The 12,829-nt window shown below is 50.9% G+C and overlaps 1 protein-coding gene across 5 annotated transcripts in view; it reads right to left on the bottom strand.

Moving 5' to 3' along the window:
• The window catches only part of STK32B (serine/threonine kinase 32B), a 397,698-nt gene that overhangs the window by 28,427 nt on the left and 356,442 nt on the right, over positions 1-12,829 (bottom strand). For all 5 annotated transcript variants that reach the window (XM_043572988.1, XM_043572987.1, XM_043572989.1 and 2 more), the window contains exon 7: positions 4,389-4,492. In XM_043572988.1, the coding sequence (XP_043428923.1) occupies positions 4,389-4,492 (104 nt within the window). The remainder of the gene's footprint in view (positions 1-4,388; positions 4,493-12,829) is intronic.

The raw sequence follows: 12,829 nt of genomic DNA, 5'->3' as shown, positions 1-12,829 counted from the left end.
CGAGGCACCTGGCAGGGCCAGGGTGTGACCCTGGGAATTCCTCCAGGATCCTCTTTGTCTGCTAGGACAAAGCGGCTTTCAGGTGGGTGAGAGGAAACACTTTCTAGCCTTGCAAGCTGTCAAAAAATGAAACGGGTTCTATGAGCTCCCTGGATGCAGAGGGGAATCAGCCCGTAGGTGGTAATCACCTGTCAGGGATGCCTGGGGACATCGGCCATGCTGAGATCCCCAGTCCCTTCTCTGAGTCTGTGGGCAGGAAACCTCCTTCTCACACCTCTCCTCCCCCTGTTCTAATCAGAGGGTGTGGTCACCGTCTGGGGTGACCAAGGTGCCTGTGCTCTAAGAGGGTGACACTTTCTTGGTCTCTCTTTCACTTAGCGTGCCTGCAGGGTGAGGACTGGGATCAGGCTGAGAGAGCCTCCTTATGATCCTGGTCCAGGCTGCAAGATCCAACCAGGCTCCCGGATGCTCTGCATTTATGCAGAGAATGGCACTCGATTAAGGACACTCGATTCCTGGGCTCTCCCTACAGAGCACTGGGGGAGAGACAGCTGTTTCCCAGGTTGGGTCTAGAGTATTTCTGGGTCCCTAGCCAGCAGGCTGTATTGGTCTTATCCATTTCCCACCCACATATCTCACCCTTTCCAGCTCTAAGATCGGACGGAGAGCACACACTGGAAAATTCCCATCATGACTTCCATCTTTTGGAGGTGAAAAACTCCCTGGCTTTGGAGGCCATCAAGGAACAAACAGGTGCAAAATGACAGTGTCACTGACACTGACACAGTGTTGGAATTTGAGAAGGAAGGACAACCCCTATGTTTACACACCCCAGAGGTAAACTTAGGAGTGTTTTCTGGGATAGCTTTTTTTACTAAATGTGATTGTTTTCGTATGAAAAACAGAGAGCCGAACAAAGCTGTAATCATCAAGACAGCATGGTATTGGCATGAAAACAGACACATAGACCAATGGAATAGAATAGAAACCCCAGAACTAGACCCACAAATGTATGGCCAACTCATCTTTGACAAACCAGAAAAGAATATCCAATGGAAAAAAGACAGTCTCGTTAACAAATGGTGCTGGGAGAACTGGACAGCAACATGCAGAAGATTGAAACTAGACCACTTTCTCACACCATTCACAAAAATAAACTCAAAAGGGATAAAGGACCTGAATGTGAGACAGGAAACCATCAAAACCCTAGAGGAGAAAGCAGGAAAAGACCTCTCTGACCTCAGCTGCAGCAATTTCTTACTTGACACATCCCCAAAGGCAAGGGAATTAAAAGCAAAAATGAACTACTGGGACCTTATGAAGATAAAAAGCTTCTGCACAGCAAAGGAAACAACCAACAAAACTAAAAGGCAACCAATGGAATGGGAAAAGATATTTGCAAATGACATATCGGACAAAGGGCTAGTATCCAAAATCTATAAAGAACTCACCAAACTCCACACCCGAAAAACAAATAACCCAGTGAAGAAGTGGGCAGAAACCATGAACAGACACTTCTCTAAAGAAGACATCCGGATGGCCAACAGGCACATGAAAAGATGCTCAACGTTGCTCCTCATCAGGGAAATACAAATCAAAACCACACTCAGATATCACCTCACACCAGTCAGAGTGGCCAAAATGAACAATTCAGGAGACCATAGATGCTGGAGAGGATGTGGAGAAATGGGAACCTTCTTGCACTGTTGGTGGGAATGCAAACTGGTGCAGCCGCTCTGGAAAACAGTGTGGAGGTTCCTCAAAAAATTAAAAATAGACCTACCCTATGACCCAGCAATAGCACTGCTAGGAATTTACCCAAGGGATACAGAAGTACTGATGCATAGGGGCACTCGTACCCCAATGTTTATAGCAGCACTCTCAACAATAGCCAAATTATGGAAGAGCCTAAATGTCCATCAACTGACGAATGGATAAAAAAAATTGTGGTTTATATACACAATGGAGTACTACGTGGCAATGAGAAAGAATGAAATATGGCCCTTTGTAGCAACGTGGATGGAACTGGAGAGTGTGATGCTAAGTGAAATAAGCCATACAGAGAAAGACAGATACCATATCGTTTTACTCTTAGGTGGATCCTGAGAAAATTAACAGAAACCCATGGGGGAGGGGAAGGAAAAAAAAAAAAAGAGGTTAGAGTGGAAGAGAGCCAAAGCATAAGAGACTCTTAAAAACTGAGAACAGGGGCGCCTGGGTGGCGCAGTCGGTTAAGCGTCCGACTTCAGCCAGGTCACAATCTCGCGGTCCGTGAGTTCGAGCCCCGCGTCGGGCTCTGGGCTGATGGCTCAGAGCCTGGAGCCTGTTTCCGATTCTGTGTCTCCCTCTCTCTCTGCCCCTCGCCCGTTCATGCTCTGTCTCTCTCTGTCCCAAAAATAAATAAACGATGAAAAAAAAAATTAAAAAAAAATTAAAAAAAAAAAAAACTGAGAACAAACTGAGGGTTGATGGGGGGTGGGAGCGAGGGGAGGGTGGGTGATGGGTATTGAGGAGGGCACCTTTTGGGATGAGCACTGGGTGTTGTATGGAAACCAATTTGACAATAAATTTCATATTAAATAAATAAATAAATAAAAATGGAAAAAGAAAAAAGAAAAAAAAGAAAGACAGCCGAGTATTTGCATAAACCTGTCCAAGGTGAAGCCAGACCAAGACATCTGTGAGAAAGGTTTACACGAGCACATAACAGATGTCCTTTCACTGAACCAACCATTCTGTCCCCATGCCGAAGGCTCCAATCCCACTGTGTGCCTGTCCTTCTCCTGAACATGGCATTTGAATCTCTGAGTAGAAAACTCAGTCGAATTAAAAGTGACACAATTTATTTTGGAACCAGCAAGAGCCACTCTATCCTTGGGCCTTTTTGTCAAGTCCTCATCTTTGACTGTTCTGACCCGTGAGGAATGACAGATGTTAAACAAAAATGAAAACAAAAAGAAAAACAACAAAAAAAACCCCACGGGCCCAAAATGTCGTCACTTAGAAACCGATAAAGCCAATTAGATCTGCAAATGTACCCGACTGATTTTTATTTAACACAGACAATGGACTTTCCGCTGGTGAACACCCAATCATGCCTGGGGCAACCGCTCGCCCAGGGTATCTGTGTGACTGAGGATATCAGACAAATAGCATCTGAAGGATGCCTGTGTCCTGTGGTCATACAGCGTTAGGGACTCTCAATGAAACCAGCACCAATGAAACCGGCAGATGACCAAGGAACCACCCAAGAATAAGATGGATTTTTTTCATTCAGTGCCTGAGAAAACTAACAAATTCATATATATTCACACATATATATTTTAAATTCTAGACACATCACATATAGTAATTATGTTTTTGAAGCATTCAGAGGAGGTCACTGAGATCGGGAGCACACAATAGTTGCTTAAACTACAGGATGGAAAATAATAATATTTGCATTCCCATGGCTTTGACAGCTTGCAAACTGCTCTCATCCATCCTTCCTTCCTTCCTTCCTTCCTTCCTTCCTTCCTTCCTCACCCTGTATCACACACACACTGGCGCCCGCTGCCTTCAGGGAGTGCACTTCCGCTGGCCTGGACGTGCGTGGACACAAATGACTGTGACGCACTGAAAATCGTGGCTCTGGGCAGGGACACTGTTGCTGGACAAGGCGAGTGACACGCAAATCCCACGTCTCCTTCCGGCAGCGCTGAGAGACCCTGTGGTAACCACAGCTCCATGAAACCGACCGAAGGCTGTTACCCCGTTGCACCCACAGGGAAACCAAGGTCAAGGGGCATTGTTGGCAAACGATTCTTGTGCAGAAAACAAACGCCTCGAAATGAGCTCGTCATAATTCTTTCCGCCAAAATAAAAATGTTATTAGTCGCCGTTACTTGTCTTTGGCTATCGCATTCAGTGAAATACAAACAAAAGTACGTACCGAACGCCCCGATTTTATGGGACATCTACCTCTGTGCTCAGGGCAGATACAGGGAAAACACATAAAGAGGAAAGGAACATGGCCTTATACTGAAAGAGCCTCGAAATGAGCTGGAGGGTCAGGCACGGATGCAGTGTCGTGGGATGAAAGACGGCAGCGTCTGAAACCACGATGCCGAGGTGCTCGGAGCATTCGAGCTGCTGGCCTTGACGGAAGATCTTCCCCGCTGGGACGTCCTTTTCCCGCCAGCAGAGTGAGGCGGCTGGACCAGGAGCTCGCTCGGGGCCCCTCTAATGCTCAGGGACCGCAGGCACACAGACGATCAGGACGGAGACCCGGGGCCTCTAACTCCTCACGCGTGCGCGCCTCCCCAGCCGAACGGCTGACCGACAGCACCCCAGTCCGGGTGGACCTGAGCCCCTGCTCCCCGTGCTCCCCGTGCAGGCACACATCTTACCCAGCCCCGCAGCAGCTCGTAGGCCGTGATACCCAGGGACCACCAGTCGACGGGGTACGAGTAGCCGGGGCCTCCCTCCACATACACCTGGAACACTTCCGGGGCTGCCAAAGATAGGACAAAGACGATGTCACTGCACGTCACAGTTTACACTCACCAGCCCTCAGAGAGGGGACATGGGGACAGTAACCCAGCTTCCCGGAGGGTGGAGCCAGGACTCCGTCCACTGCACCACGTGGTTCCTGCCCTCTGTAAGCCACAAGCGGGCTCGAGAACAAGATGCAGGCATGCCCGGAAACACAGGTGTGTCCCCCGGGGAGGTACCCAAATGGGGTGCTCCGGAGCACCCGGGTGGCCCAGTCGGTGGAGCGTCCGACTTCAGCTCAGGTCATGATCTCGCGATCCGTGAGTTCGAGCCCCGCGTCGGGCTCTGGGCTGATGGCTCGGAGCCTGGGGCCTGCTTCGGATTCTGTGTCTCCCTCTCTCTCTGCCCCTCCCCTGCTCATGCTCTGTCTCTTAAAAATAAATAAACGTTAAAAAACTTTTTTAAATAAAAGGAGTTTTCAAGAAACATTAAAAAAAATTAAAAACCAAATGGGGTGCACCAAGTGCGGGGTGGAGGCGGTCTGCTGGGGGGAGGTGGGTTGGGGGAGCGGGAATCCCAGGCAGCATGAACACGGGTGGGGTAAGATCTCAGCTAAGAGGAAGAAACCGCACCTTGACAAATGTCACTCTGCTTTTGGCACTGACGCTAGGTCAGGCATGCCGACAACGGGGGACGTTTGGGACCCTTTGGGTCTGCTGCCAATCTCAGGAAACCGTTTCAGTTTAGCATAGGTGGGATCTACGAGGACCTCCCCGAGTTGGGAAATCCAGAGACAGAAGGCAGATCGCGGGTGCCCCAGGCTGGGGGAGGGGCAGATGGGGGGTGACCACTGAATGGGTGTCCTCTGGGGGACATGAAGACGTTCTGGAACTAGACAGAGATGGTGGCTGGGTGGTGCTGAGAACGTATTCCATGCGACAGAATTGCTCCTTTAAAACGGCGAGTTTTGGTCTGTGAATCAATCTCACCTCAGCAGAGTGAAAAGTGAAGGCTGGACGGCCGAGTGTGCTGGGCCCTGATTCTTATTCTTCAGGGCACTGCTGTGGTGCTGGGGGGTCCCTTGGCCCTGAGGCGCCCTAACGTGCCGAGTGGTGGGGTCATCTCACTGCCTTGCCCCAAAATCAACGAGGCCAGGAGGGCATCTATGCTGTGATTGCTCGTCACGGCTTCCAGAAAAACTTTGGGAGATGTGGATCCTTTCCAGCAAATTAACTTGCAGACATAATTCCATTTTACAGTCGTCACAGCAGCCGAAATCTGTCCCTTGGAACCACAATGTGCTGTGATTAAAGAGGTCGAGACTCAGTTTTCAGAATGGCCTTCAGTGAGCATGGGAACAGGGAGGGCTGGACGAGGCAGGCGACACAGACGCTGGAATCTGGGCCCTTGGGCTGCTGGACACCTGCCCCCAACCAGCCGCCACACACCGGCCGCCCCGGCGATGCTCTCCACTTGCTTCGTATCTTAGAGGGCACACTCACCCACGGGTTCTCCTTCCCTCTTCACAAGAGCCCCCAGGGTCACGTTTGCATGGGGCCCATTTTACAGATGAGGCTCAGAGAGGGACGGAGGCGTGGAGGAAGTCCCACAGCCGGGAGGTGCAAAGCTGAGGTGTGCCTTATACACTGGCAGAATCCCTGTTTGAAGTAACGTTTGTATCGATGTTTCTTTAGGCACAAAAAGTCACTCAGCCTAAATTGGGGGGGAGGCAGGACTGGGAATCTGAGCAAATGTCCCCTTGGGTTATTTGAGCCTCACAAGGGAACTGATGTGGTGTGTTGGGAAACCGAAAGCAGGTCGGTGTGGCTGGAAAGGAGTTTAGCAAGTGACTTAAGCGTCTCTGTCTCAGTTTGGTGAAATGCGGATAATAAGAATGGTTTATTCATCGAGCTGTGATGAGGATTAAATAAGACAGTATGTGCCAAGGGTTCAGCCCGATGCCTGGCTGGTCCAGAGTGAGCGCTCCGGAAATCTCAGGCATGGCTTGCATTGGTAGAGTTGGCATTCAAATCTCTTCTTCCTGTCACGCTTAGCCTCAACGCCGTCCACCCCGTCACCCCGAAGCCTGGGGGCCACCCTAAACTTCATCCTCATGACCTACTGGTCTCCAGACCCTGACTTGCACATTTTTAGCATCTTTGTGTCTGCTCGTTCTTTCCGTTGTAGATCGACCTGCCTTCAGAGGTGGGGATCTTGCCTGTTCGTTAGGCATCCTGTGAGCAGATACTTGATTCCTTCGCAGGTGCTAGCACCGAGCTGTGCTCCTCTGTAACCCACTGGATCCGACCATGAGCCTGAGGCTGGGCTCCGATCTCGAGGGACTTCCTTCCCTGCATCTCAGTCTGTGCACCTGGCCTCTTCTGTCTGTGCTGAGTGTTCTGGAACATCGTGCTGTCTGTGCGTTCCCAGGGTCTGGACAGCTCCTGGCCCAGCCCATGGGTTCAGTGAGTGCAGGAGGCAGGGATGCGCCCACGACTGCAGCGATGGCTGTGTGCACGGACGTGCTCCCCATAAATCCCTGACAGGTCCAGCAGGCCCAGCCCATTCAGAATTCAGGGTACAAGCAGCATTTCGTCCTGGCTGTCATGACCCATCAAGTGACAAATGTCTGTGGCCCGTGACTGCACTCCCAGAGACGGTGACATTCTTGCCTCCCGTGCACACTTGGGGCTGACGACAGAACATGAAAAACATTTTTGTCATAATCCACATGCCACCGAGATGAGCGCGTTGGTGGCCCGGAATCACAGTGCGTCGAAGCGAGAGCATCGGGCAGATGTAAAGCTGGAGGTCAGGTACGAGACTCCTCCCGAATGTGGATGGGGGAAAAAGAACAACCAGCTGTCCAGGGTCCAGGCCGAGGGTCTTATGATGCCCCAGGCACCCAATGAGGCAGGTGCTACAATGATCTCCATTTTCAGAGGAGACAGTAGAGGCACGAAGGGGTGTGGTGGGTTGAATACTATCCCTCCAAAGCTATATCCAAGTGCTAACCTCTGGTACCTGTGAATGGGACTCTATTTGGAAGCAGCCTCTTTGCAGATATAATTAAGGACCTCAAGATAAAATCATCTCAAGATAAATTGTAGGGCCCACGCTAAACCCAATTACTGACGTCCTTATAGGAGAGAAAAGAAGGGGGTTGGAGACACAGAGAGGGCCGTGGGAGCCCGCAGAGACTGGAGAGGCCACAAACCCAGGAACCCCTGGAGCCAATGGAGGCCAGAAGAGGCAAGGAAGGGTCCTCCCCTAGAGTCTCCCGAGGGAGCACAGCCCTGCTGACATCTTGGTAACGATTTGGCCTCCAGAACGTCGAGGGAGTGACCTTCTCTTGTGTTTGTGTACTTTGTTGTACAGCCCAAGGAGATCACTAAGAGGGGCCATGGACTTCCCCAGGCCATCTAGCTGGTGTGGCAGAGCTGGGGTTCGCCTCCCTCGGTCTTCTGACTCCAGAGTCCTTTCTCCTGTACTAAGGTGACTGCCAGGAGTTATGTGAGGACGGGTCCTGATGTTCCCTTACGCCTTCCTTCCCTCCCAGGGCCTGGCGCTCAGCCAAGTATACAGTAGGCATTTAATAATGCACATCCATTGGCTCTTTCACCCCTGATGCCATAAAGCCGGACCATGCCTCAGAAGTAGAGATGGCTGGTGGCCTTAGAGTGTCAGCACGACAGAAGCGAAGCATCCCTTGGAAACCATCTTGCATCGTCCCCTCCCTTTTGGAACTGGCCACAGGGCTTGAGGGGGAGGAATGGTTTGCCTCGGCCACCCCCTCGCTAGCCCTGCTATTAAGTCTAGAACCCTGATCCTGACTCCCAGGTTCAGGGGACGCACCACTGTAACAGTTAAATTCCACCATCAGAGCCAGGTGACTCCACCAGGCACAGCTCCTGTACCTGCTTCCTCCTCTGTGTGGACTTACAGCCCTTGCTCAGATCTCCTGCAGCGGCCTCCCCACCAGTCCTCAGGCCTCCAGAGTCGTCTTCTCCAGTCTGTCCTTCTCAATTCTGACAGGGGAGTTGGCTTTCTGATCCGAGACGCAGGCCACGGTTGCACCCAGCTTAAAGGTCTCCCTGACCTCACGGCTGTTTTATGATCTGTGCTCCCGGGAATACCATCAGCTCCGTGTGAGGCAAATACATTTTGGAGGAGGAAGGATGCTGAGGTCAAACGTGTCCGGGAAAAGACGAGGTTCAACCACGTTCCTTCCTGCTGGACTTCTCAGAGCCTTTCATGGGCTCATGTGCTTTGCTGGCTCTCTAAGGGGACCAACTCAATAGCAAACGTGGCTTGGAAATTTGACCTGATCCTGGAGTCTTTTTTTAAGTTTTAGTGGAGCGAGAGAAGTTACTAGGGCTGGGAACCTGTGCGGTTAGGTGAGCCGGACTTCTGGGGTCTGGCACTCAGGGTCCTTAGTGCTGCCCGGAGATCTTTCTGAGCTGTACCATGCCCCTGGGGTTGCCCACGCTGCCCTGGCCTTCATCCGCACACTGCTCGATGTTCCTAGAACTCCCCATCTGTCTGTCTGTCTGTCTCTTGCTCTCTCCCCTCATTCAGTAGGCTCTCTCACAAAGGGTGCAGCTCCAGAGACACTGCCTCCAGGAAGCTGTTAGGTACCAGACGCTGCAAACTTCTTTACGTGCGTCCTGTACTCCTCAAAACACCTCTCTGATATCATTCTTTCTTAGGACCCCCCCAGATTAGATTTGGTTTTCCTCTTCACCCCACCTTCCCCAGGCATCTCTCCTTGACAACATTCCCACCCGCCATGCATTTTTGCTTATCTGTCTGCTTTTCAGGAGACTGTGAGCTCCCCGAGGGCAGGGCCTGTCACGGTCTCTTGCTTTGGTATTCCTGTATCTCGGGTGTGGAGAAGACACGTGGGAAGGGTGTGTTGACTGACCAAATAAAGGAACGATTATAATACAAACAGCAAACTATGTACCTTGCTATGTGCCAAGCACTGTTCTTTTTTTTTTTAATGCTTATTAATTTTTGAGAGAGAGTGAGCAGGGAAGGGGCAGACAGAGAGGGAGACAGAGAACCCCACGCAGGCTCTGTACTATCAGTGCGGAGCCCGACACGGGGCTGGGACTCCTGAACCCTGAGATCATGACCTGAGCTGCCGAAATCAAGAATCGGACACTTAACCGACTGACCCACCCAGGCGCCAGGCCAAGCACTGTTCTAAGCTCTCAAAACATTGCTAATAAAAGTGGCTAATCTTTACGGAGCATTTGCTTGTACCAACAAGCCTTGTTTTATTTATTTATTTTTTATTAAAAAATTTTTTTAAATGTCTGAGACAGAGAGAGACAGAGCATGAGTGGGGGAGGGGCAGAGGGAGAGGGAGACACAGAATCCGAAGCAGGCTCCAGGCTCTGAGCTGTCAGCACAGAGCCCGACGCGGGGCTCGAACTCACAGACCGCAAGATCATGACCTGAGCGGAGGTCACTCAACCGACTGAGCCACCCAGGCACCCCCAACAAGCCTTGTTTTAAGAATTTGGCAAGGATAAAGTTATTTAATCTTCAAACAGCACAGAATTTGAGCTAGCTGCTGTTGAGTCTGGCTCAGGAAGGAATGGGATGGGTCAACGCTGCCACAGCCACGACTGGGGTTTCCCTGGAGGACAGTGAGTGATGACAGCCCTGTGGAGGGGCAGCCCTGCCTCCCCGGGACAGCAAATGACAAACCAAGCAGGTGAGAGGAGTTGGTTATGACCTTACCTAGAAAGGATGTCCAGGATCCAAAGTCTGAGTACCCCTATATTGGATTAGAGATGAACGGGGGTGCCTCTGCGGCTCAGTCGGTTAAGCATCTGATTCTTGGTTTCAGTTCAGGTCACGATCTCCCCGTGTGTGAGTTCGAGCCTTGCGTCAGGCTCTGTGTTGACCGCGCAGAGCCTGCTTGAGATTCTCTGTCTCCTTCTCTCTCTCTGCCTCTCTCCTGATCTCATTCACTCACTCTCTCTCTCAAAATAAATAAACTTTTTTTTTTTTTAATCTTTTTTTTTTTTTTCAACATTTATTTATTTTGGGGACAGAGAGAGACAGAGCATGAACGGGGGAGGAGCAGAGAGAGAGGGAGACACAGAATCGGAAACAGGCTCCAGGCTCTGAGCCATCAGCCCAGAGCCTGATGTGGGGCTCGAACTCCCGGACCGCGAGATCGTGACCTGGCTGAAGTCGGACGCTTAACCGACTGCGCCACCCAGGCGCCCCAAACTTTTTTTTTTTTAAGAGATGAATGAAATTCCTCAAGTCCTTCTTGATTAAAACTTCTGGCAATGACCTGGTGGGGAAAGGGCCAACCCCGAATCTATTTTCAGCCACTGGAAGCGACACCTCTAACCACCATCGCGATGCACAAATCAGTCACAAAGAGCTTTCTAGGGTGCAAAGTTCCTTCACACGTTTTCCCCACCCAGCCCCAAAGCACCCAAGCCACAGATGGAGAAACTGAGTGGGTAAAGGGGTAATTTCAGGGCCGTGGAGATGGTGAGTGGAAAAGGCCGGACGGGATCACCATCCCTACCACTTCCAGCCCAGGGCACAGTACAGCTGTTCGTTTATTTCCATGAGTTGTGATTTTACTTACGACACCGAGAGCTGCAACACTAACGTGGCCGTTTATTGAACATCGACCACGTGCTATAAGTTCTTCAAGGTTTTTCACATAGATTATTTACTCCTCAGCAAAGCTAATATTTACAGGGCATGAACTATAGTTTCACACTCCACTTGATCCTCGGAAGGGCCTTGGGAGGCAGCGCTATTAGGATCTTCCATCCTGGAAGCTGGGGTTTGGAGTAGTTAAGTAACAGGCCTGGGGGCACGGCCGGGAGACTCAGAGCCTTATCTGAACCCAGCGTCCCCTCCCCCTTTCTCTGGGGTCATCCAGAACGATGATCGGAACCTTGCTGGGTCTCCCTCAAAATCCAGACGTCTTCCACCAAATTACACCATGTTTATGCTGAAATATGCTGAAAATAAAAATAATCCACATGCATTCATCCACATGCATAATGTATACTTTATATGTTTAAAAAATTTTTTTAACTTTTAAAAATGTTTATTGATTTTTTGAGAGCGAGAGACAGAGCGTGAGTGGGAGAGGGGCAGAGAGAGAAGGGGGGACGCAGAATCTGCAGCAGGCTCCAGGCTCGGAGCTGTCAGCACAGAGCCCGACGTGGGGCTCGAACCCACAAACTGTGAGATCAGGACCTGAGCCAAGGTCAGACGCTCAACCGACTGAGCCACCCAGGTGCTGCTACTTTATGTGTTGTATATTCCAAAATCTCTACAAGGTCATTGCATTAAATCTGTTAATTCAACCGGACTGAAACCAAGAGCGTTTATGAAGATCCTGGGATTCTATGTTTGAGGAAATTAGGGTTACAACTTCACCCGAAAGAAAAATAAATAAATGGTTCACCGTGAACCTGCACGTTGATAAAAAAGGACTTTAAATCCTCGAATCACCTTCCTTGACAGCGTCTGTTTCCTTTCCTGTTACATCCCCAGGAGCTTTCACAAGCCCAGAGCGTGTTGCACACTCCATGAACACTTGTGAGCGCACAAAGAAGCACGCTGGGCAGGCTTGGGGAGCCACGCAGCCCAGTGGCTCGGAAAGATCAGCCTCACCTCCCGCTAACATCTCCCCTTCCCTGGCAATGTAAACACGCATGTGGTGGGACCTGTCACCCCACGAGAACCACGCAGACTAAAAATATGGAAAAAAAATACCATAACCTCCTAAGTTATAATTATCACCCTGCTGGTTTAGCTTTGTGGGTATGGCTGAAGGCTTGGACTGCTGTCCTGGAGTGTGATACACTAGCCAATGTCTAGCCCACAAGCTGACGGGCTTCCGGGATCTGTTCCTAAACCTAACTGCCTCCTTGACTGGGAACATACAATTGCCATGTTTCTGCCAAGAGGGGACCTTCGCGGTAATTTCCTCCCTCCCCTACGTTTTCTAGATGAAGGAGGTGAAGCCAGTTGGAGGGGTTCAGTGACTTCCAGTCCAGCTGGGACCAGAACCCAGGTGTCCTGCCCACTGGTCCTTTCTTCGTTGGCAAGACCCCGTCTCCAGCTTGGAGGTCCTGGGCGGTGGGATGTTCCAGATCTGTGCAGCCAACTGCCTCCTGGACACCTCCACCTAGAGGTCCCACGGGCACTGCACACTCAACCCACCTGAGCAAGCTCTTTCCTCTCCAACTGCCCTCCTCCTGGGGTCTCAGCTCCAGCCCACGGTCGGCTCAGTTGCACGAGTCAGAACCGCGGAGTCCCCGGGCTCTGCGCCTCCTTCAGTCTCTGCTTCTGATCATTT

This window comes from Prionailurus bengalensis, chromosome B1 (assembly GCF_016509475.1).
Source record: "Prionailurus bengalensis isolate Pbe53 chromosome B1, Fcat_Pben_1.1_paternal_pri, whole genome shotgun sequence".
NCBI classification, from domain to species: domain Eukaryota; kingdom Metazoa; phylum Chordata; class Mammalia; order Carnivora; family Felidae; genus Prionailurus; species Prionailurus bengalensis.
The sequence above is the reverse complement of the archived record's forward strand: the minus strand, read 5'-3'. Positions and strand labels throughout refer to the sequence as shown.